General features: G+C 33.5%; 1 protein-coding gene across 2 annotated transcripts; it reads right to left on the reverse strand.

Annotated features, from left to right (window-relative positions):
* Positions 1 to 382: 382 nt before the first annotated feature.
* On the reverse strand, positions 383 to 22,529 carry tfe3a (transcription factor binding to IGHM enhancer 3a). 2 transcript variants are annotated; one of them, XM_073818603.1, is made up of 10 exons: positions 22,102 to 22,529; positions 15,187 to 15,300; positions 11,832 to 12,060; positions 11,516 to 11,740; positions 8,339 to 8,434; positions 5,189 to 5,306; positions 3,873 to 3,929; positions 3,585 to 3,660; positions 3,144 to 3,291; positions 383 to 841 (listed from the first exon to the last, which is right to left on the reverse strand). In XM_073818603.1, exons 1-10 carry the CDS (start codon positions 22,236 to 22,238, stop codon positions 413 to 415), a joined length of 1,629 nt encoding a protein of 542 aa, XP_073674704.1. In that variant the 5' UTR covers positions 22,239 to 22,529; the 3' UTR covers positions 383 to 412. The 2 variants fall into 2 exon arrangements, with proteins under 2 accessions (XP_073674704.1, XP_073674705.1); XM_073818604.1 differs by lacking the exon at positions 22,102 to 22,529 and adding an exon at positions 18,049 to 18,258.
* Positions 22,530 to 24,109: the final 1,580 nt, after the last annotated feature.

Raw genomic sequence — 24,109 nt, forward strand, 5'->3', positions numbered from 1 at the left:
CCTCATACTTTTGGAGCCGACTATATGAGTGAAGTCTGAATTGCTATTCAGGCTTTTTTCTTCTCAACATGTCTAATAAATTGATGAGGTGAGTGTCCTCGAGTTAATATTATAGTGCTACTTTTCATACAACTGCATATTAAAAACACAAAATAGATGTTTAGCACTAAATCTACTCTATGTACATATATTCTTCTATATATTTCTCAGAGGTCCAGATAATAAACGAAGATCTAAATGTCAGCGTCTCCTCCTGAAGTCTTTCTATACTTCCATATCAAGTCTTGAAGATCTCAGACTTCTACAGTACAGTGATATCTAAAGACCTTAACATTACCCTCTACTGGCCGACAATGGAGTGCGCAAGCAGGATTTGCGACAAAAAGCAAAACTATCGTCCGGTTTGAAGACGTCACAAGTCTTCTTCCATGCTGAAGCTACTTCTACGACTGCTCGTTTTGGACGCACCGGGGGAAACTGAGGAAAGTAGGGGATCGGCGCACCCTACGGGCGACAGAGCGCCGCTGTCATCCATCAAAATATCCCCTAAACCCATATCCGCCATGAGGGCTGGGTTAAACACAGAGGCCGCTGGGTCGTCCAGCTCACCGAAGCTGAGAGTTCCTAGGTCCAGAGGGCTGGTGACCGTTCCACCCACTGAGGAGGTGGAAGAAGGCGGAGATAAGAAAGAAGAGGGCGTGGTCTGGGTGAGGGACAGAAGGGTCTTGGAGAGGTCGGTGCTGGGGTTGTGATCCAGAGTTAAAGTCTGCGTCTGGGTCAGCGTGGCATCAGAGATCTGAGACGACGAGATGCCGTGGAGACGAGCTTGCATTTCCAGCTCCTGTCGATCACACAGGGACAATAATTAAACTCCATTTACACATGCACAACATCAAATTTAAGGAAATGACAATGAAGATGCCAGAATTCCCTAAAGGTCCGCTGGGAAGTGTGTTTAACCACTATACCATCGCTTTAATTAATTCCATATTACTATGTAATTCTGAAAAGGGCATTTTTGGGGAAATGCTAAAACAATTTTTAATATAATTTATTAAATATAATTTATTTTTGTCATTTTTAAAAATTCTTAAATTAATTTTTTTCCTTTTTTAAATTAGAAATATTGCCTTGGCATCTAACAAAATGAAATAAAATAAGTTTAAGTACTAAAATGACTAAAAAAAAAAATAAAAAAAATAAAGATAAATAGAAATATATATATAAAAAAAAATTACAATAAAAAAGGCCCATAACAAATTTACTTAAACTTTAACTAAAATGAAAATGAAAACTGAAAATAAAATGAATCAAGGCTAACTCAAATATTTTTTATAAATAGTATAATAATAATAATATTGTATGAAGAATACTAATATAACACTGTTTCATGGTTATTTTGGGGAAAACCTGTGGAATGAAATATATATATATATATATATATAAAATTAAATTTTTTAAAAATATTAAAAACTAAAAAAAAGAAAAGATTTTGATTAATTGAAAAATATCTAAAATAAATTCTAAATATTAGATGAAAATGAAAAATATTGACTGAACAAAAACTATATATTACAAAACTAAAAAACAAAACATTGAAAAATGGCTAAAATAAAATGTAAATTATTTTCTTCTTTTTTAAAATTAAAAAATGTTGCCTTGGCATCTAATAAAATTAAATTAAATAAGTACAAAAATTACAAAAAAATAAATAAAAAGCTAAATAGAAATTAAAAAATAAATAAATAAATTTAAAAATAAAAGCCCATAACAAATTTACTTAAACTTTAACTAAAATTAAAATGAAAACTGAAAATAAAATGAATCAAGGCTAATTCAGATATTTTTATAAATAGTATAATAATAATATTGTATAAAGAATACTAAAATAACACGTTTCATGGTTATTTAAGGGAAAACCTGTGGAATGAAATATAAAAAAAAAATAAAAAATAGAATTATTATAATATAAAAATATTAAAAACTACATTAAAAAAATGACAAAACCACAACAAAACTTCTAAAACAAACTTATAAATTAAAAATGAGAGAATCAAAGAATATTTTGTTTCTTTTACAGTGCAGAATCTACAATATTTTTTTTTATGAATTATTTTTGATTGCATTTATCATTTATGTAGCCCACTATATGAGTGAGGTCTGAGACTAAAAATAATCATATATTTTGCTATTCAGGTATGTTTCCTACCCCCCACACATGTCTAATAAATTAATGTGGTGAGGCCCATGAGGTAATATTATAGTGCTACTTTCATACAACTGCAAGTGTTTCACATTTATATGGTTGTTTTTATTCAATTAAAAATCTTTTTTTTAACAAAACTAAAAAAAAAACTGAAAAATATCTCAAATAAAATGTAAATATTAAATATAAATTACAATTGAAAAAATTACAATTAAAATAAGTTTGTGTACTAAAATTACTAAAACTGAAATTAAAATAAGGCTAAAAATATATATTTACTACTAATAATAAAAATAACAAAAGCCCATAAAATAATTTTAACTAAAATGAAAATTGAAAATAAAATGAATAAAATATATTAAAATATATAAAATATAAAAATAAAAACAACAAAAGCCCATGACAAAATTACTTTACAATTACAACAACTAAAATGAAAATTAAAAATAAAATTAAAAAAGGCAAATTCCAAAAATGTTTATAAATAGTATAATAATATTATTATATAGAACAATACAAAAGCCACACGGTCTCATTGTGATATTAAGGAAATATTTAAATATACTGTAATCTTAAAAAATAATTTAAACTAAAAATGAAAATTGAAAATAAAATGAATAAAGGCTAATTAAAATTTTTTATAAATAGTATAATAATATTATATAAATAATACTAAAATAACATGTTTCATGGTGATTTTGGGGCAATCTTTAAATATATCGGAATCTTAAACAAAAAAGAAAATAGAACTAGTAATAAAATAATACAAATTACAAAAACACATAACTGCTAAAAACAAACTAAAATAAAACTTATTAAATAGTAAAATAATAGTATATATGTAATACTTATAATTCTGTGATGATTTGGTGGAATTATTTTTAGAATGGATTTAAATATGGTAAAAGTTTTTGTGGAAATCTATGTGGCAGCATACCTGAATGCGCAGCAGCAGGCTGCGGTTGGCGTGTTCAAGTTTCTTCTGTCTCATCTCCATCTCTTTGGCCCTATGCTGCTCCTTTTGTAGCTTGCGGATGTAGTCGACTGACGCCTTTAGGATGGTGCCCTTGTTCCAGCGCATCTCGCTGTTGAAAGAACATGCACGCACTCTTACAGACACATGCATTGAATCATTAAAAACTTATGTTAATAAGACAACTACAGTAAGCAAAAAGTCTAAAACAACATATTTGTTTTTTTAAAATGGCCACTTTAAGCTAAAAGAAAACTGATACAAAAATTATATTTTTAAATTCAGACACAAGACTTTTTGAACTGTCATAGTAACTTAAATGATCTTTCAAACTGACTTCATTCAGCACTGGAAGCAGTCTTTTAAAAACCAGAGAGAAGTGAGAATGAGAGCAGTGATACTGACGGGTCAGAGGACTTTGGAATGAGAGCGCCAAGTTCCTTAATGCGGTCGTTAATGTTGAACCTTCTTCTCCTCTCAACTACAAAACACACACACAAACACACACATACTTTAAATCGATGGGAATGACTGGACAGGCAAGATGTTTGTGTCAGATAACCTGAAATATAATGACTTCCTTATACTCTACCAAAGATGATACACCTTCAGGTTTAACACATAGTGCACATAGTGATGACAGAGATAAAAAAAAAAAAAATGCAGGTCAAATCTGTGAGAAATCAAACTCACTCAAGTTATGGTTGTCTTTTTTCTGTCTCTCCTTCATAATAGCTTTTGCTTCAGCATCTAGAAAACAACAATTAACATGGGAAAATTTAGTTTTGCAGGAGAGGTGTGCCATTTCTGTCACTTGCATCACCAGACAGACATAATGACTGTTTCCAAACAGGTATCCTTCTATCTGGCATTGGTTCAGCAAACATATGTTCCCATCCCAACCTAACACCACTGGTTGAGTTAAAGTTATAGCTTTGTCAGACTGAGATGTAGAACTTTTCATGAGAATCAAGCAACAAATACCTTATATGTGACCCTGGACAACAAAACCAGTCATAAGAGTCAATTTTTTTTTAAATTGTTGTTTATACATCATCTGAAAGATGAATTAATCAGCTTTACACTGATGTATGGTTTGTTAGGGTAGGACAATATTCACAATAATCTTGTTTCAGTGCATCTCACTGTTGAAAAAACACATGCACTGAACAAAAGACTTCAAAATTGTTAATAATAGTCAATAATAATAATACAAATACAGTGGGGAAAAAAGTCAATATTCAGCTGAGATTCAACTATTTGAAAATCTAGAATCTGAGGGTGCAAAAAAATCTAAATCTTGAGAAAATCTCCTACAAAGTTGTCCAAATTAAGTTCTTAGCAATGCATATTACTAATCAAAAATTAAGTTTGGATATATTTACGGTAGGAAATTTCCAAAGTGTCTTCATGGAACATGATCTTTACTTAATATCCTAATATGATTTTTGGCATAAAAGAATGATTGATCATTTTGACTCATACAATGTATTTTTGGCTACTGCTACAAATATACCTGTGCTATTTAAGACTGGTTTAGTGGCCCAGAGTCACATTTATAGTGGTTTCTGACATACAAGGAAGTATTTCACTTCACCTTCAGCTTTTATGTTAGCTAAATAACATTCACAAATAATATCTGCACTTCCATTATTCCGAATGTCTCATAAAACATAATTAGTTTTAAGTTTTACTTCTATAATTCTTTCTTTTTTTTAATGCATGTTAGACAGTGACTGATAAATTATGGGTATTTACACTAATCACTTAGTCACAAGTTCTGCAAAAGCGTAAATATCGACTGATACGATACTGAATCATATGCAACAATGACTGTTGCATATCTGAACTGGGAACTGCTGCAAAATTGGGAAATGGCAAATGTGGTGTGTAACTCTGCTGATACAGTCAGACTGACTCGACTGGCCGGTGAAGGATCGGTGCCAGAGAAATGAGGAAGAGGAAGCAGCGAAATAAAGAGATGGAAGACCACAGATGGAGATACACACCGCTCAACTCTCTCTTGACGTTATGCAGGTCTGCAGGACAGGAGCTGCTGACGGTGATGGAGGGCGCCGCCATGCCCTGACTGCTGTACACATCCAGGAGGCTTCCTGAGACTGGCAGCTGTTAAAAACCAATCACAATGAATTAAAACCCAACAACGCCCACTGCATTATCTGGTCAGAGGCCTGCATGGTGTGCCGTATGGATAACCTTCATTCAGTTCAGATAACCAAACGGTTCTGTGTGCAGGCTTATTTGTAAAGTGAAGCAAACTAGACAAGGCAAGGACAATTACATGAAGAATATCAGCAAAAATGTGTAAATATAAAGAAATTCTGAAACAAAAAAAAAAAATACAAATGCATGAACTTTCCTCTGTTAGTGCTCACTGAAACTTTTGAGAACATAAACACCACATCTAACCACAAATTTGTTTAATTTCTTAATAAAAACACACTCATGTAAATTCTCACACAATAAGCAAGTTATTCAGCTTACCTTTCAGTGAGAGTTGAAAACAAAACTAAAAACGGCTAACCTTGACATCAGACATTTTTGAAATAATTCAATCAGCTACAGAAGATTCATAAACATGCTTGAAGTTTCAAACACGCAGAAAACACTTTTCATTCATCTTGACAAACTGAGCCAGCCTGAAAGGCAACTTTTTTATTTTGTGAACCTGACAAAGTGAAACCTGTGCAGAAATCTATTATTTAAAACTCATCTTAAGCTGAATCTGCTGCTCAAATAAACCCAACAGATCATTTACAACATGCTACAATCATTTAAAAAGCACAACTAAAACACAAACCTACCATCTTCACACAGCATTTACACAAAGTCAGAGGACGAGCAACCCGAGAGTAAAAAATGCACTAGAATTTACCTCAATCTTGCCTTTTTTCTTTTCATTCTCCGGCAGTAAAACCAGAATCCTCATGTTCTCCTACACACCCTCAAAGTGCTTCCTCTTTCTGTGCGTCTCTCCGTAAAAAGGGACGTTTACAAATGGGGAAATATCTTTTGGAGTCTTAAAAAAAGAGCAAGCTTGCCACACACACACATTCAATGGCCAGCGTTTCTGCACGCATGTGTGTATGTGTGTGTGCGCGGCAGCTTTCTGTCACTCCTCGGTGGCGTGCTGACCCCACCCATTGTGAGCCATGTGTCAGAAGTTTATATTTGTTCCCAGTGTTTCAAGCCCACATTCAACCCAAACGTCCCGAATGCAAACACTACACTGACAATGCGCAAGCATATGAGTCTGAGTTAACCTTTAATCGTAACTTGTTACACAAGCGCCTCTACCTGAACTCCTCCCAGACAAATTACTGATTTGAAAACCGAAATTGTATTTCCAAAGCAATGGCATGTCAGAGCAGGATTCACCTGGAGACAAATTTGCTTGCACAAGACTAAGCCAGAATTCTGGGCTTCAATTAATTACTGGAAATGATGATAAATGGTTGTTGCGTCATAACCATCAATGAATTAAAAAAAAAAAACTAGGGCTGCCCTAGACTAAAGATCTGTCTGGTCGACTAGTCGTTGTTTGTTTTAAGCATTAGTCGACTATTAGTCACACGTTTATTAATAAAGCATTTAAATCATAATACTGAGCCTTTAAATCCTACATGGCCTAATAAGAGTTCAAGCACACACATGTAGCTTGCCACAGCACACCGGCAGAAGTAATGATTATGAAAGTGTCAGGGAAAAACAGTATGGAGGCTGCATTAATGTTTTAATAATTTATTAATAAACTAGTGCTTTCTTTGTTTTCAGCGACACTGACTTTCATACAGATTACATAATCTGAAGACATTTACTTTTAATTTAAATTGGTTCATTTGAAAGTAGACTTTTAGCTCTATAAATATAGGCCTATTTTTCATGTCTATAAGGCAAGTATTCAGAGTTTTGAAGTTTTGCGTTGAAGTTCACAGAGAACAAGACTGCAGAAAGCGCATCCTGTTTGCTTTCATTATTTTACCAAAGCGCAACGTTTCGTTGTTATTTGTTATTCAAATAAACAGAGTCTACAGATTGGAAAGATGTATTATTCTTATCTGTATAACGGAGTATTTTAAAGGAGTTCACTTCTCAACAAAACAAAATTTTCCTGATAATTTACTCAACCCCGTGTCATCCAAGATGTTCATGTCTTTCTTTCTTCAGTTGTAAAGAAATTATGTTTTTTGAAGATAACATTTCAGGATTTCTCTTCATATAGTAGACTTCAATAGTGCCAATGAGTGTGAACTTCCAAAATGCAGTTTAAATGCAGCTTCAAAGGGCTCTAAATGTAAAAATGTAAAGAAAAATTACAATTTAACCTGAAATGCTCATCTTCTCTAGCTTTGCGTGTACTCTGTGTATTCCAGTTCACAGCAGTTAGGGTATGTCGAAAGCATTTGAGGTTAAAAAGTATATAAATCGTGCATCTTTTTTTTTTTTTGTAGAAAATAACAGATTTTTTCACTAGATAAGACCCTTCGTCCTCGGCTGGGATCCTTAAGAGCCCTTTGGAGCTGTATTTTAACTGCATTTTGGAAGTTCACACTCATGGGCACCATAGAAGTCCACTTTATGGAGAGAAATTCTGAAATGTTTTCCTCAAAAAACAATTTCTTTACAACTGAAGAAAGAAAGACATGAATATCTTAGATGACAAGGGGGGGGGAGTAAAATGTCTGTAAATTTTTGTTCTGGAAGTGAACTTCTCTTTAAAGAGCAAGCGACTGCACTGACGCCTCCATCTGTCATGCAGTAAGTGTGCTACTGTTCAGCTTCCAAAGAGACACTTGAAAAGCGCACATTTTTCCAGGTTAACATTAGATTGAACGGCCATGTGAAGTTGCTTCTACTAACCTATTTTAGATTAAAAGCCATATTTGAGGTTGATGAATGATAAGCAAGAGTTTGATGTGGATTTTTTTTTTCTGTGACTAAGTGACTAATAAAATTTTGGTCGACTATGCCTCTTCTCCTTAACTAACGGTTAGTCGACTATTAGAGGGCAGCCCTAAAAAAAACAAAACGCTCATGCACAAGTTCAAACTTTACTCAATCAACTCTAAGAAAAAGATGACAAAAGCACTTGCATTGCTCCACTGATCCTTAACAGAGTTGAGGATGTTACTACATACCGTGTTGGGAAGCTGCAAACCCGAGTCGATCAGTGTCATAAATTCATCGTTTAGACTCGATTCCAGGCTGATTATGTCATCGATGACATCTTCGATCTGCATTTAAAACAAAAAGAAAAAACAGCTTGTAGATAATGTTTTTAAATTCCTTGCGACACAAAAAAAATCTGCTTAAAGTTGATTTCCGCCGTGAGTCATGAAGCAGATGCATGCTAGAATAACACAATACACAGCGGTTTCCAGAGTGACACACCGGCCACATGGAGATGAGAAATGCAGACATCCGATTCAAAAGTCTCGAACCTTAGCCAGCTTGTATTTCATTGTAGTTTTCCAGTCAGTGGTTTTGATTGGGAAGGGTTCTTCAATGCATACACAGGAGAAATACAAGCCTGAAAGGCTTTAATAGCCAAGCCCACACAAAGTGCAAAGTGTGCTGGGGTCATTGAGCCATGAGTGTGATATTTACCAGCACAATGTGGTACCAAAAGCAAAGAGCCAGAGAGAGTCTGGCCGACTTCGCGCAGACTTGACAAAGCACGCTATTGTATTTAGCAAACGTGGGGCGCATTCTTCAAAAGGATCTTTCCAAGTCTCAGAGCCAAACACTTAATTAGTTGTCTAGCATACTCTAAATGGCTTAAGACTTGAGATTATTAGGATAATAATTACTGGTTAGTACGGTTTTGTAAGCATGTGAAATTCACAGACTTTGTCTAGCAACATAAGTTGCCTAAAGTACAAGCTGGTTCGAGAATAAAACCTGTTGAAGCAGCGTTGATTGAAAACACAGTGCTAAAGTTTGACTTCTCACACACGTTATATATCATATACAGAATATGACAGTGTTATTATCTTACTATGGCAGATCTGGGTCACACTTGAGATACTGTATGTTGAAGAAATCCTAAAATCTATAGGAGTATCTCTATTGTAATTAGAAGCAGGAATTGTAAAGGTTATCTTATAATAAAAAAGTAATATATTTTTCTGTAAAGAAATGAATACTTATATTTAGCAAGGATACATTAACTTGATCAAAGCTGACAGTAAAGACATTTATAATGCTACAAAGGTTTTTATTTCATATGAACGTATTTTTTTTTAACTTTTATTCATCAGAGAATCCTGAAAATATGCACTAGTTTGCACAAACATATAGTACAGCAGTTGTCATTCATTCATAATAATAAGAGAAGTTTAAACGGCAGCAAATCCGCAAAATGTGTATTTTTCTCAGAAAATTAGATCTCTTTTCACTAGAAAAGACCCTTATTCCTGAGCTGGGATTGTGTAGGGTCCTTTGAAACTGCATTTTGGACCTTCTACCCATTGGCCACCATTGAAATCCACTATATGGAGAAAAATCCTGCAATGCTTTCCTCAGAAACATTAATTTCTTTGCGACTGAAGAAAGAAAGATGTGAACATCTTGGATGACATCAGGGTTAGTAAATTATCAAGAATTTACATTGTGGAAGTGAAATTCTCCTATAATTAGGGTTGGATTTGAACCCCTGACGCTCCAAAGACATGGGTTTAATTTCATGCATGAATGCATGAACTAATAACACATATACCTCAAATGCAATGTAGGTCGCTTTGGATAAAAGCACCTGCTAAATGCAAAAATGTACTTTCCTAACCAATCGAAAATTACGTTTTTTGCCAGGCAGACAATAAAACAGGCACAAAATCTGCTAGAATTACAATGAAGAAGGTACCAGCAGAGCCTTGAATAATGGCATCAAGTAACACTAAAATCTAGTAACTGAGCAGAGATAGTATAGGTTATATTGTAATTGTGCTTGTGAAACTAGGCCAGAGCACAGAGGATTACGCTATGCTGTCACTGATTGTGTAAATGGGTCATCTTTTGTTATGGAATAGGCTCAAGGACTCTTCACAATTTTTATAACTTTATTGCCATTATGCAGTACTATTAAAATTACATCATTTGGAGATTAAAATGAGATAAACTACAATTCAAATGCTTGGGGTTGGTAAAGTTTTATAATGCTTTTCCAAGAAATGCCTTATGCTCACAAAGGCTGCATTTATTTGTTCCAAAATACCCAGCAGAGGACATTTATATAGAAAGTAAATGGAGTCAGTATGACTTTATTTAGTTGGTAAGATTTTTATATTTTGAGTACATTAATTACAATGTATTAAAACATATTAAAATATAAAGTAAAATAGTCAATTGTGAAATATTATTACAAATTAAAGTAACTGTTATCTATTTGAATATATGTTAAAATGTGATTTCTTCCTGTGATGCAAAGCTGAATTTTCAGCATCATTACTCCAATCCTTAAGAAATCATTCTTATATGCTAATTTGCTGCTCAAGAACCATTTGTTATTATTATTATAACTGTTGAAAACAGCTGAGCTGTTTAACACTTTTGTGGAAATGCAGATGCATATTTTTCAGGAGTCTTTGATGAATTGAAAGTTCAGAAGAACAGCATTTATTTGAAACAAAAATCTTTTGTCACATTGTAAAGGAAAACTCACTTTTGATCAATTTAATACGTCCTTGATAGGGATGTAATAATATTATCAATATCGTGGTATCGCAATAGCAAAACTGTCTCGATATTATTGTGGTCACATGACCACATAAAACTATAAGTCTTCCGGGCAAAAAAATTAGTTTTTAAAATATATTTAAACTTAGGAAAGCAGTATTGTATTTACTGTAGTGTAAAGTAAAAATAAGTTACCTATGAAATATTAATTTTAATTTATTTTGCAATATATGTTATTATTATTATTATTATATTCTAATTTAAAAGAGGGTTGAGACCCCTTTAAAGTTCAGGTACAAGTCAATTTACTGACGTTTTATTACTTTTTAACTCTCAAAGTGCATTAGACAGAATAATTGACCTTTGAAATGTACATTTTTTTTTTTTTTTCCAATACTTCATTTGTCTTTTTTTGAATATTGCAATAAATATCTTATTGTGGACTATATTATCATATCAAGGGGATTTTGATATTGTTACATTACTTGTCCTTGATGAACACAAGAAAAAAAAAAAAACACACACACATTCCTGAACACTTTTATGGCAAAAGGGCTTAGCTTCAAAACCATCTTTGCTGACCACATTTTTGGCAACATAAATGCTAAAAGAGAAACATCTGATCTGAGTTTAGTTCATACCTCTTCTTTGTTTGATCCCAGGCTGAGCACAGCCAGTGGGCTGCTGGGAGTGCTACTTGCAGCAGGGGCCAGCTCAGGGGCGGAGGCGGGCTGGGGCGAGGGCGATGTTGCCAGCGTCTGATTGGCGATTTTATTCCCAAGGGTGTGAGAGAGGTATTGCTTCACTTGCTGCCTCTGAGCTTGTTGGATGTGGTACTTCGTTGGGTTTTCCAAATGAGTCTGAACCTGGGATTCAAACACAAAACAACTCATGTAGTAAACAGTTTTCAATGTCCAAATCATCATATTTCATTTTAATTTTTATAGATGGTCATACCTTCAGCACTTCCACAGGCACCTGGGTCGGGGTGGCCGGCAGGGCGGATGCGACGGAGATGGCTGGGGTGGCGTCGGTGGGCCGCTGCTGAGCATTGGTGGCCTGTTTTTGGGCCTCCCGTCTCTCCTGGTCCTGTGCCTGCTGTCGCATCAGCTCCTGCCTCATCAACACGCGTGACGTCATCACGGAGCCGACTGGGGTCACAGGGTCAGCAGAGGTCACAGAGCCACTACGAGGGCAGACGATGAGAATGTAAATCAGCTTAAAGTACCACGCTACACCCCCGTGCTGTAATCATATTACCGCATGCTATTTCTGAAACACAGGGCTGAGAGTTCACCGCCGAGAGAGAGATCAATTTAAGGAGGACAGCGTGAGAACAGCAACTTAAAATGATTTCTTATTTACTAGATCATGCCATTTTATTTGTTATATGTCAACTCCAGAATTGCATTTCTAATAAAACAAAAAACTATGGATTAAAATAGTGCATTATTTATTTATAAGGTCTTGTTTTGCATGTTACTTTAAAGAAAAATATCAAATGTAATTACTTTTTCTGCCTGAGGCCTAGTTTTTTACGATCCATTTATATCCTGGTGAATATAATCAAATCCTGCTCTGCATTATTCCAGCAGAATTGTGTTTCACTTGGAAATATATTACATTGTGGACATTAAAATGCAGTGCAAAAGCTATTTAATGTTGTGAGTATGAGATCAGTATTAAAGCATTTACTTTCTTAATACATATTCCTAGTACAGTTTTCATCAGTGCATGTTACTCCAAAGAAACAAAATGTTTGTTCTCATAATATTTCATCAATATAAAAATTAAATATTAAAAACATTAATAAAATAAAAAAAATGAATGCATGCAGGAATATAACTTTTGAAACAAACTATAAATAAATAAAATATTAAATTTAAATAAAATATAAACATCACCTTTAAAACTACTTTATTTACTTTCATCCAATCATGTCAAAAATGACCCCTTCTCACAATCCAATCAACTGACAGGGAAAAAGTTTTTTTTCTGACTTTCACTTTCAACCAAAAAAATGGTTGCAAGCCTGTTCATGTTGACTTTAGCAACAATAGGGTTTAAATTACACTGGCGTTCAAATGTTTGGGATCAGTAAGACATTCGTTGTTTTTTTTTAAAGAAGTCTCTTATGCTCATCAAGGCTGCATTTATTTGAATGAAAATTAAAAAATAAACTAAAATATTGTGAAATATTACAATATAAAACAATGTTTTTTATTTTAACATACTTTAAAAAACATTTCTGAGATACAAAGCTGAATTTTCAGTCTTATGCGTCACAAGATCCTTCAGAAATACTTCTAATATGCTGATTTATTATTGGAATTATCTATGTTGGCAACAGTTTGCCAAATTTTTTTCAGAACCTGTGATACTGTTTTCAGGATTCTTTGATGAATAAAAAGTTAAAAACAGCATTTATTCAAAATATAAATCTTTTCTAACAATCTAAGTTTTTCTAACTTTAAGTCTTTGCTTTCACGTTTTTTTAAAACAAAAAAAAATTAAAAATTAAAATAACTCACCCCAAACTTTTGAATGGTAGTGTATATTGTTATACAATATTTCTGTTTTAAATAAATAATTTACATTTTATTCATTTATATATTTCCAAAAAAAATATTAAGAAGCACAACTTTTTTTGTGAAGAGTCTGGGCATTAGACGCGTGATACATAGTTATACTGATTATTGGGTAGTTAAAGTGATTCGATCATCTGTAAGAATGAAAGTGCACTGCTTGGCTTTTCTAGTTCTGTCACTCTCATCGATCAGCACACAGACCTTATGGAGGTAAGTATATAAAAAAGTACCACAGGATTTGATAAGTGCTGATTTTTAAACCAACATATTGTATCTACTAAATATGTTGCACATGTGATCTTTATATTGTATCTCTCTCTCCTTGTTTTTTTTTAATTATTTTATTTAGTATTATTATTTATTTGAATCTTATTTATTTATTTAATATTTCTCATTTGTCTTTTGTTCATTGTTATGTTTGGAAAAAAAGCAAAAATAAAATTTTCAAAAAAAAAAAAAGTATCATGCGACAATGAAGACTGGAGTATTAATTAAAAAAAAAATCAAATTTGCATAGCAGGAATAAATTACATTTTAATGTATATTATAAAATCGATCATAAAATAGAAACCTGTTATTTTACATCATAATAATATTTTACAATATTATTTTTTTCTGTATTTTTGATTAAATAAACACAGCCTTGATGAGCATTAGAAACTTCTTCAAAAAAACATTAAAAATCTTACCGATCCCAAACTTTTGAACAACAGTGTATTTGCATCCATCAACATTTTATTTGTTTAGCTGACCCTTTTATTCTCAAACACTTAAGAATGTAAATAACCCAAACAGAATGTGTCCTTTGTAACATTATCAAGCTGTGCCATCAATGAACACTTCTTACATAACAACTACATAGCAAAATAAACCAAATCTCTCAGTACAGTCTCGCATTTCCAACAACGCAGTCTTCACATTCCCTTCACACGGACTCGTTTTTTTCTGATGAGTCATTCTGGGAAGTCCCAGAGCGAACGGAAAACAAGCAGCCAAGACCACGCTGCCTCAAATACACTGTTTGCATCAAGCAAATCCAAAAAATACCATGTCAGGCAGATCAACCTGTCAAATAAAGCTGAGAGACTGTGAGAGACAGCAGTGTGTGAACTTTGAAACACTTGCATAATTGATTTGTCTTAAAAAAAAAAACTACTCAGCTACTCAGCCACTATCCTAAACATATTACTCCATAATCAATATGTTTTTTTGCAAGATGAGCTGTGGAAAGAGGTATTATGATTGATTGGAGTGTTTAGATTTGTGCTGAATCACTGGGAAGTCCCTGAAAACAGACACTGGGAAGTTCTGTCAACAGAAACCCAACACCCCATCTAAACACCTTCAGGACAGCATGCACTGACCTGCCTCATCGCAGAAAAAAAACCTGTGGTACTCACACAAATGGGCACAAAAACAGCGTTTAATTTCAGATCAAATGAGTACAAAAAATTACAAATATCTAAAAGATTTCAAGAATTTAGAAGAACTGCCGGTAAACTCCCACTGATTATACTTTACACCGAATACATATGTCGCAGGCATGCGGCAAAATATGATCAAACACTTCTAGGCATCTAACACAGAGCATGCAGGAAGTAAATCAGAAACGATTGAGGTTCTCTCACAAGCGTATCTAGCATGTGGTCGCATTGTAAATGTGTAGGTGAAAGCACAGAAACAAACTGGAAGTGTATTTATATAATTGTGGCTGCCGGACTCACCTCGGGGTGATGGGTTGACTCTTCAGCTCGTAAAAAGTGTCAGATTCGGTGGAGAAAACGTTTTCAACCTCAATATCAGCCACGATCCCAGACTCAGGAAGAAGGGGTTCGACACTGAGAAAGGAAGCACACGGCTACGTCAATTACTGTCATTCTACAAACATCTCCTATAATCTGACATGTTGATGCAAGAGACTGTGAACAGGAGGGGTGTGAAGTAAAATCCTGGAATTAATAAAGTCTGCCAGTCGCTAACCACAGTTCCTCATTCCCAATACTTTTTAATACATAACAGGCTTTGATGGTGGGAAAAACATGCATAAATTACACAGAATACAGTATAATCTATTGCTTAATACACTCAAATTAAAGTTTTAAAGGAACACTCCACTTTTTTGGAAATAGGCTCATTCTTCAACTCCCCCCCGAGTTAATAAGTTGATTTTTACCGTTTTGAAATCCATTCAGCCGTTCTCCTGTTCTGGTGATATCACTTTTAGCATAGCTTAGCATAGATCATTGAATCCTATTAGACCAATAGCATCACGTTCAAAAATGACCAACGAGTTTCCATATTTGTCCTATTTAAAACTTGACTCTTCTGTAGTAATATCGTGTACTAAGACCGGTGGAAATGCAAAGCTTCAATTTTCTAGGCTGATAAGATTAGGAACTACACTCCCATTCCGGCGTAATAGTCAAGGAAGTTTGCTGCTGTAATAAGGCTGAAGCAGGAGCAGTAATACCACGCAGCACATGTGCAAATGCTAAACCAGCTGGGAACTCATTTCTGATAATACTCCGCCTGCTTCGGCCATATTACGGCAGCAAACTTCCTTGACTATTACGCCGGAATGGAAGTGTAGTTCCTAATCTTATCAGCCTAGAAACTCGCAGCTTTGCATTTCCATCGGTCTTAGTACACGATATAACTACAGAAGAGTCAAGTTTTAAATACAACAAATATGGAAACTCGTTGGTCATTTTTGAACGCGATGCTATTGGTCTAATAGGATTCAATGATCTATGCTAAGCTATGCTAAAAGTGATATCGCCAGAACAGGAGAACGGCTGAATGGATTTCAAAATGTTAAAAATCTACTTATTAACTCGGGGGAAGTTGGAGAATGAGCCTATTTCCAAAAAAAGTGGAGTGTTCCTTTAATGTTATGCATATATTTATTTATTTATATGGGTTGTTGACATTTTTACTGTCCCACAAGAAAAAAAATGCATATTATTATTAGTCATTATTTAAATGCAGTAAATCGTTAAACATCTCTTTTTTTACTCTACATAATTTGAGACAAATCTCAAAACTGTCCTATGGTGTGACTGTCTCAAGCATGTTCAATAAATTACAACTTTTATCAATTAAAAAGAAAACAATGAAAATGTTAATAAATACCTTTGACATAATTGTACAAGAGTCAATTTTAGTAAATGCAATCATTTTTTTTAATCCATATATTTCTGAAAGCATAGGAACTTGATACAGTTTGTCTCTGAAAACCATGTCCTCTGGTGTGACACCATATCCTGGTTTTAAATCGGCCAATTCCAGAGAAAACTTACTGTTACTGGAAGCCCCCTGTCAAGCCCATGACGTGCACATGGTACATTTTTTGTCCCAGGATTGTACAAAGTTGTTTTTTGGAACCACAACAAAAGTGTTACGCTTTGTTGTCCTATGGTGTGACACCCCTAAATTCTATCTTTGAATTAAAAACTCTTTGTTAAACTACATAATCATGGAAAATTATGCAAATGCGTCTTGCTAACCACTAACGACAGGTTATTTTGGAATAGCAAGGTCATTAATTGACATAAAAGTCTGAAACGTCCTTTGGTGTGGCAGAAAATGTCCTCCGGTGTGTAGCCTGTACTGACACACCACAGGACAAAGATGTCTCATTTTTAATAATTAAATAAAGTTTAACTTCTGTTCATTCTTTTTTGATCATTTTCAGTGTTCTTAAATGCAATAATTACATTAAAATATTTTCTGATGTTTTTGCAGAAAACTTTACTGTTATAAAGTGTCATGAAAAATTAATGGAAGAGAGAGAACACGGAAATATAGACAGAAAATTTACAGGGATCCTACGAGAATGATGCAGAAAGTAAATTGAATCAAAAAGGTTTCTTAAACTACTAACTACTATTGATGTCCTTTAGTATGGCGTAATGTCCAATGGTGTGACACACATAACAGAACCACAGATTTGTTTTTATCTCAAAAAATCTAAAAAAAAAACAGTTGGGTATTGAAATAGGAGAGATATAAATATCACTCATCTTAAAATTGTAGAATTTTTAGCAGCAAAGTTTGTCTTGAAATTGTCCAACGAATTTTAATTATAATTTCATATTGAATAAAAACACTATATAAAAATGAGTGTCTAACAATGAAGACAAATCTCTCTCTCTCTCATGCTATTTGCTTACAAGAGTGTTTTTGCTATGTTATACTATAGGACAAAGTTAAAATGTGTGTGTGTGTGAGTGTATGTACGTATGTATGTATGTATGTATGTATTGTGTACACTTCTTCATACTGTAAACCTACCTAGACAGCATATTTTAAGCACCAATGGTCAAAATCTAGTGTGCCTACATAGACAGCATTCCTGTCCATCAAAACCTAAAATAACTTAAATGCCCCCAAACCACTCAGCTTCTCATCTATGCAACATTTTTGGCATTGATCCCAAAAAGTGATCTCTATGTAGGCAAATCACAAGGGTTTGAGACACATCCACTGTCTTACCAATATGCTAATATAACAGAAAGGTGACAAAAACATCTTACAACACCATCACCTCTGAGTATGAGCTCTAAATGCATTTCTAGACCACATACCTAAAGCCTCTTCTGGATAGTGGAATAATCCAAGTGATGTAATCAGATCAAACGTTATCAAACGGAAGCATTCCGGTAAGTCCAGTTTGTAGAACCCCATTGACTGTTTAGCATCTGAATCCCGGAGTGATACGACGCTGTCACGATGATTTGCACGGTCTTAAAGTGAGATTTTAAGCGCAGAGCATCGCCGCTTCGCTAGTGTTTTGGTTTCACTAGGTGGCCATGTTTGTGCCACTCCGCACACGCGAAGCTCCGCTATCCTCCGGTGAAATTACGAATCCTACTACGATGAAGGTTTAGCTCATGTATATTAAAAAGCTAATTTTGACGTTGCGTGGTAACCGTCTTCATGCTGTCAGTCAGAATACCAAATTAATATTCATTGGCCAAGCCTTCGCTATTCGTTAATTGGCCAGCTGACTAGCGCCCACTCGCCCACGCCTGCCTTTGAGCCAATCAAATTGGCCGTCTAAGGAGAGCTAATTAATATTCATAAACCAAGCCTTCAGCGTAGTACAGCACGTATTCTCCACTCGGTCTTTAGAGTCGAGGTTTTAAGGCTGCTGAACTTTCGCTAAATACGCAATTTCAACGAAAATGATTAAAATAGAAGAAAATCTTAATTGAATTTAAATAATCAGTGTTTCAGCTGTATCAGCTGCGGGCAGCCCCTAATAAAACTACACCGTTACTAAAAATAGAGAAATGGAAAAGCCCAATATTTGTAGTCACCGCTAGAGGGAGTCACTCCATCAATTCTTTATAAATATACAGTACATTTATTTCCTTTTATTCTGCTCCTATTTTAAATGTTTTTCGTGTATTTCTTTATTTGGCTTACCCTTACAATACAATATAAACTTTTGTAATATTGAAATATTATGTATAAGAATGTCTGTACACTACAAGTCAATAGAGTTTGAACAGTAAGATTTGTAATGTTTTTTTTAAAAGAAGTTTGTTTACCAAGCCTGTATTTATTTGATCCCCAAAAAATAAATATTTTTACTATTTAAAACAACTATTTTCTTTGTGAATATATATTAAAATGTAATTTATTCCTGTGATTTCAAAGCTGAATTTTTAGCATCATTACTCCAGTCACATGATCCTTCAAAAATCATTCTAATATTCTGATTTGCTCCTAAAAAACATGTATTATTAATATTATGTTGAAAACTTGCAAGCAGCATTTTTTCAGTTTTGTTTTGATGAACAGAAAGTTCAGAAGAACATCATTTATCTGAACTAGAAATCTTTTGCAACATTATAAATGTCTTTATAATCACTTTTGATCAATTCAAAGCATCCTTGGTAACACTTTCTATGAAGCCTGTATTTATAATGCATTACAAGGACATTCTTAATGCATTATAATGCATGCATAATGCCTTATAAACAGCATTATAATATGTTTTATAATTTTATAAATAATCATAGCAACAGTTACGATGCACTATAATACTTACCTTTTGTGCTTATAACTTTGATGAGTACAATGCATTATAACACCAGATGAAGACTGCATTTACAATGCATTATAAGGGCGTTCTTATATGTATGTTCTTATTATGCATAATAATACATTAAGAATGCCCTTGTAATGCATTGTAAATGCAGGCTTCATCTGGTGTTATAATGGTAAGTATTATAATGCATTGTTACTGTTTTTATAATTATTAATTAGACAATACAACAAATCATAATTGTGTTTATAAGGCATTACGTGTGCACTATAATACATTAATAATACCCGTATGAAGGATTATAAATGCAGACTTCATCTGGTGTTATAATGCATTGTACTCATCAAAGTTATAAGCACAAAAAGGTAAGTATTATAGTGCATTTTAACTGTTGTTATGATTATTTATAAAATTATATAACATATTATAATGGTGTTTATAAGGCATTATGCATGCATTATAATGCATTAAGAATGTTCTTATAATGCATTATAAATACAGGCTTCATAGAAAGTGTTACCGCATCCTTGCTAAATAAAAGTATTCATTTCTATAATTTCTTTCCCCAAAAGTATCCTGACTCCAAGCTTTTGAATGGTATAGTGTAAAATGTTACAAAAGCTTTTAATTTCAGATAAATACTGGTCTTTGGGTCTTTCTATTCATCAAAGAATCCTGAAAAAAAAATTACTTAACTGTTATAAATATTGATAATTACAAAAAATATGTTCACTGAACAGCAAATCTGCATATTAGAATTATTTCTGAAGGATCATGTGTCAAAAACCGGAGTAATGGTTCTAAAGAAATTCAGCTTTGATCACAGGAATAAATTACATTTTAAAATATATTCAAAGAGAAAGCAGTTATTTTAAATACTAAAAAAATATTTCACAGTATTACTGTTTTTTTTTTCCAGTTATATTGCTAACTCTAAACAAAGAGAGAGCAATTTTAATCTGCTGTATTTATTGCATCATCACTAATATATAATAATATCTCTTGTTTTAATACTTTACTCAAACACACCTACCACCAGTCACAATAAATCTGACAATAAAGGATCATGAACTTTGAAAACACATTATGTAACAAGGGCCATGTAAAACATAAAAAGGTAAACTTTTATGGTAACTGGGCAATAGGGAGAGAAATCAGATGTCATGTATTTTTTTTCCAGAGGATGACAAATGAAAAACACATGCTTTTAGGGTACAAAAGAAGCAAAATAGCATGCACTCAGCAAGCATTCAGTCAATGTAAGCAAAAACTTGAGAGGAAGAAGAGCAAAAACAGGGATTCAGAAAAAAGAGAAAGGGAAAATGTGTGGGTAGATTTGCTGAGTCATATCCCGTAAAAGGCTCAGGACTGAAACGACAAAACAAAGCCTCCGGTAAAACTTGTGGGTTGGAGTAACACAGACAGGCATTCCAGCATTATTTTTTGGCAGGGTGGAAGGGAGGGAGGTTCGTTTTAAAGGCTGCAGCTGGTTAAATGGCTTTGAGGAATTTAAGGAGATGGTTTTTTTGATGCTTTGAAAATTTCAAACTATTTTCCAATTATTTATTTCATTAGCTTTCAATAATATGTGACCCTGGACCACAAAACCAGTCTTAAGTAGCACAGGAATATATTTGTAGCAAGAGGCAAAAATATATTGTATAGGTCAAAATTATCAATTTTTCTTTTATGCCCAAAAATCATTAGGATATTAAGTAAAGATCATGTTCCATTATGATATTTTCTAAATGTCCTACCATGAATATATTAAAACTTAATTTTTTTAGAACTTCATTTAGATAACTTTAAAGGCGATTTTCTCAGTTTTTTGTGTTTTTGCACCCTCAGATTCCAGATTTTCAAATTGTTGTATCTCAGTCAAATATTATCCTATCCTAACAAAACATTGCTGTAAAGCTAATTTATTTGTTGATGTATAAAGCTCAATTAAGAAAAAATGGACCCTTATGACTGGTTTTGTGGTCCAAGGTCACATATTATTGAATATTGTTGTTTTTTGGCTTTATGTATGTGATTACTTTTGCAACAGCACTTTGGCACCTATTAAGGTTTAAAAGTGAGTTTATTTGAGAGTGCATTTGAATTCTCATGCATAAAATTATTGTCATGTGCCATGGCTTTTTCTTCCTGCACACAATATTTAAGACTTGCATTTTGTATAAAAATAATATTTGCAACGTCTAACATCTGCTTTTGATTACGGTGCATAATATCCCCAACATAATTTAAATTGAACAATTTCAGTATGAAATAAGGTGAAAAACTGACCCAAAAAGTAAGCACAGTCAAGTTATACACACAAATAAAATGCATAATGCCTCTAAAAAACACTATGAGCATCCAGGTACACTGATTTGTTTATAAAGCATCCAAATTGAGTTTATCTTGTATACATCTCTAACATAACAAAGTGGCCTTAAGATGTTCAACAAACACATTAATCAATTTTGCCTTTGGTCTATGCTCAAGACGAATGCATGTAGAGGCAAAACAACACATAAACACTTTGTTGTTTGTATTAGTCGGTGAAATTAAGGAGTTTATGTGATGCTCCTGCACTCACCTGATGAGATTGACAGATTCGGCTGAGGAGTCTAATATGACGTAGACAGTCTGAGGAAGCTCATGCGGCGCTTGTTGTCCAGGTAACACCATTTCCGGTCTGCCCTTCTCGGGTCTGAAGGAAGGCAGGCTGGACATTGCTCCAGGTGTAAACGGTATTTACAAAAAGCAAAATAAACGAGTTGGAGCAACCGAGAACGCTAATAATCTGAGCTAAAGTTCACAAACAATATCAAACCAGTTGTTGTTGTTTTTCTGAAGAGGCTAAAATAGAGGACCGCCGAACCGCTAACGTTAGCGAGATGTTTAACGTTACTGCACGATTGGTCTATGCGTTCTTTATCAGTCTGCACTAGAGCTTGATGAAAAAGAAATGCGTCTCAGAAGTCCAAAGTCCTTAGCTCCTCTGTCAGAGTCTAGCTGATGTGCAAGTAGTTATCTCGCTTGCTTCTCCGCTCAATGAGGGGAGTAAATCTGACTGGAAAACCCCACTGTGACGCTCCATGATCAGCCGAGTTTGGACGGACAGGCGAGCGGACCAATAGCTGTGCGGCATGGGCGGGGCTTCGCTGCGATTAGCCAATAGACGACCGATAGAGAACTTGTTTACTTCAAACATTAGGTCAGCCTTTGATATAACATTACGAACTATTTCGTCATCCTTTAGTTTTAGGTGATGAACATCTGTGTCCTGCTGCAATAATCAACTGAAGAAATAATAACATTAAAATAATAGCTTATAATATGGCATTTTATTTGTGTATTTAAAATATTTAATTCGTTTAAGCGTTATCATTTTTTATAGCCTATGCATATGTACACTACCAGTCAAAAGTTTTTGAACAGTAAGATTTTTAATGTTTTTTTTAAGTCTCTTCTGCTCACAAAGCCTGCGTTTATTTGATCCAAAGTACAGCAAAGTAACAGCAGTAATATTGTGAAATATTTTTGCTATTTAAAATAACTGCTTTTTATTTGAATATATGTTAAAAAGTGATTTATTCCTGTGATCAAAGCTACATTTTCAGCATCATTGCTCCAGTCTTCAGTGTCACATGATTCTTTAGAAATCATTCTAATATGCTGATTTTCTGCTCAAGAACCATTATTTAAAACACTTAAGTAGCTATATGTTTTTTTCAGGATTCTTTGATGAATAGAAAGATTTAAAGATCAGCATTTAACTGTAATAAAAAGCTTTTGTAAAATTATAGATTATACCATTCAAAAGCTTGGAGTCAGTAATTTATTTATTTTGGGAAAGAAATTATTGGAATTAATGCTTTTATTTAGAAAGGATGCTTTAAATTGATCAAAGTGATGATAAAGATATTTATAATGTTAAAAGATTTTTATTTCAGATGAATGCTTCATCAAAGAAACCTGAAAAAAATTTACTCAGCTGTTTTCAACATAATATTTATACATATTTTTTAAGCAGCAAATCAGAATATTAGAAAGATTTCTGAAGAATCATGTGACTGGAGTAATGATGCAAAAAAAATCAGCTTTGAAATCACAGGAATAAATTACATTTTAAATAGTAAAAATATTTAAAAATTATACTGTTTTTGCTGTACTTTGAATCAAATAAATACAGGCTTGGTGAGTAGAAGAGACTTGAAAAAAAACAAAAAATCTTACTGTTCAAAAACTTTTGACTGGTAGTCTATGTGTTTCTGGCACAATAGGGTACATTTTTAAAATATAATATATATATATATATACACACATACACACTTGTAAGATATTAAAACTACTGTATCACACATTATTTTGCTAAAAGAAATGAACAAGACACTCTTTTTGTTCTTTTATTACTTTATTTCATAAACGTTTTCATGATCTTGCACAGATTTCATTGGGATATTAACATACAATGGTACCCAGTGGCCTGCCACTAATTTAATCAACAATAATAATTATAATAGTACTTGAAATAACAGTAATACCCAATAAGTGTACAATAAACCAGGTTTCATGAGGGAAAACAATAGCATGTATACTTG

This window comes from Garra rufa, chromosome 15 (genome assembly GCF_049309525.1).
Source record: "Garra rufa chromosome 15, GarRuf1.0, whole genome shotgun sequence".
Lineage (NCBI taxonomy): Eukaryota > Metazoa > Chordata > Actinopteri > Cypriniformes > Cyprinidae > Garra > Garra rufa.

Coding starts and splice junctions, on each gene's coding strand:
- tfe3a (XM_073818603.1), bottom strand. CDS start 22,238: ATGTCCAGCCTGCCTTCCTTCAGACCCGAGAAGGGCAGACCGGAAATG. Junction 8,435..11,515: donor TGGGATCAAACAAAGAAGAG/GTATGAACTAAA, acceptor TTTTAAATGCAG/ATCGAAGATGTCATCGATGA. Junction 3,292..3,584: donor ATTCCAAAGTCCTCTGACCC/GTCAGTATCACT, acceptor TTCTTTCAACAG/CGAGATGCGCTGGAACAAGG.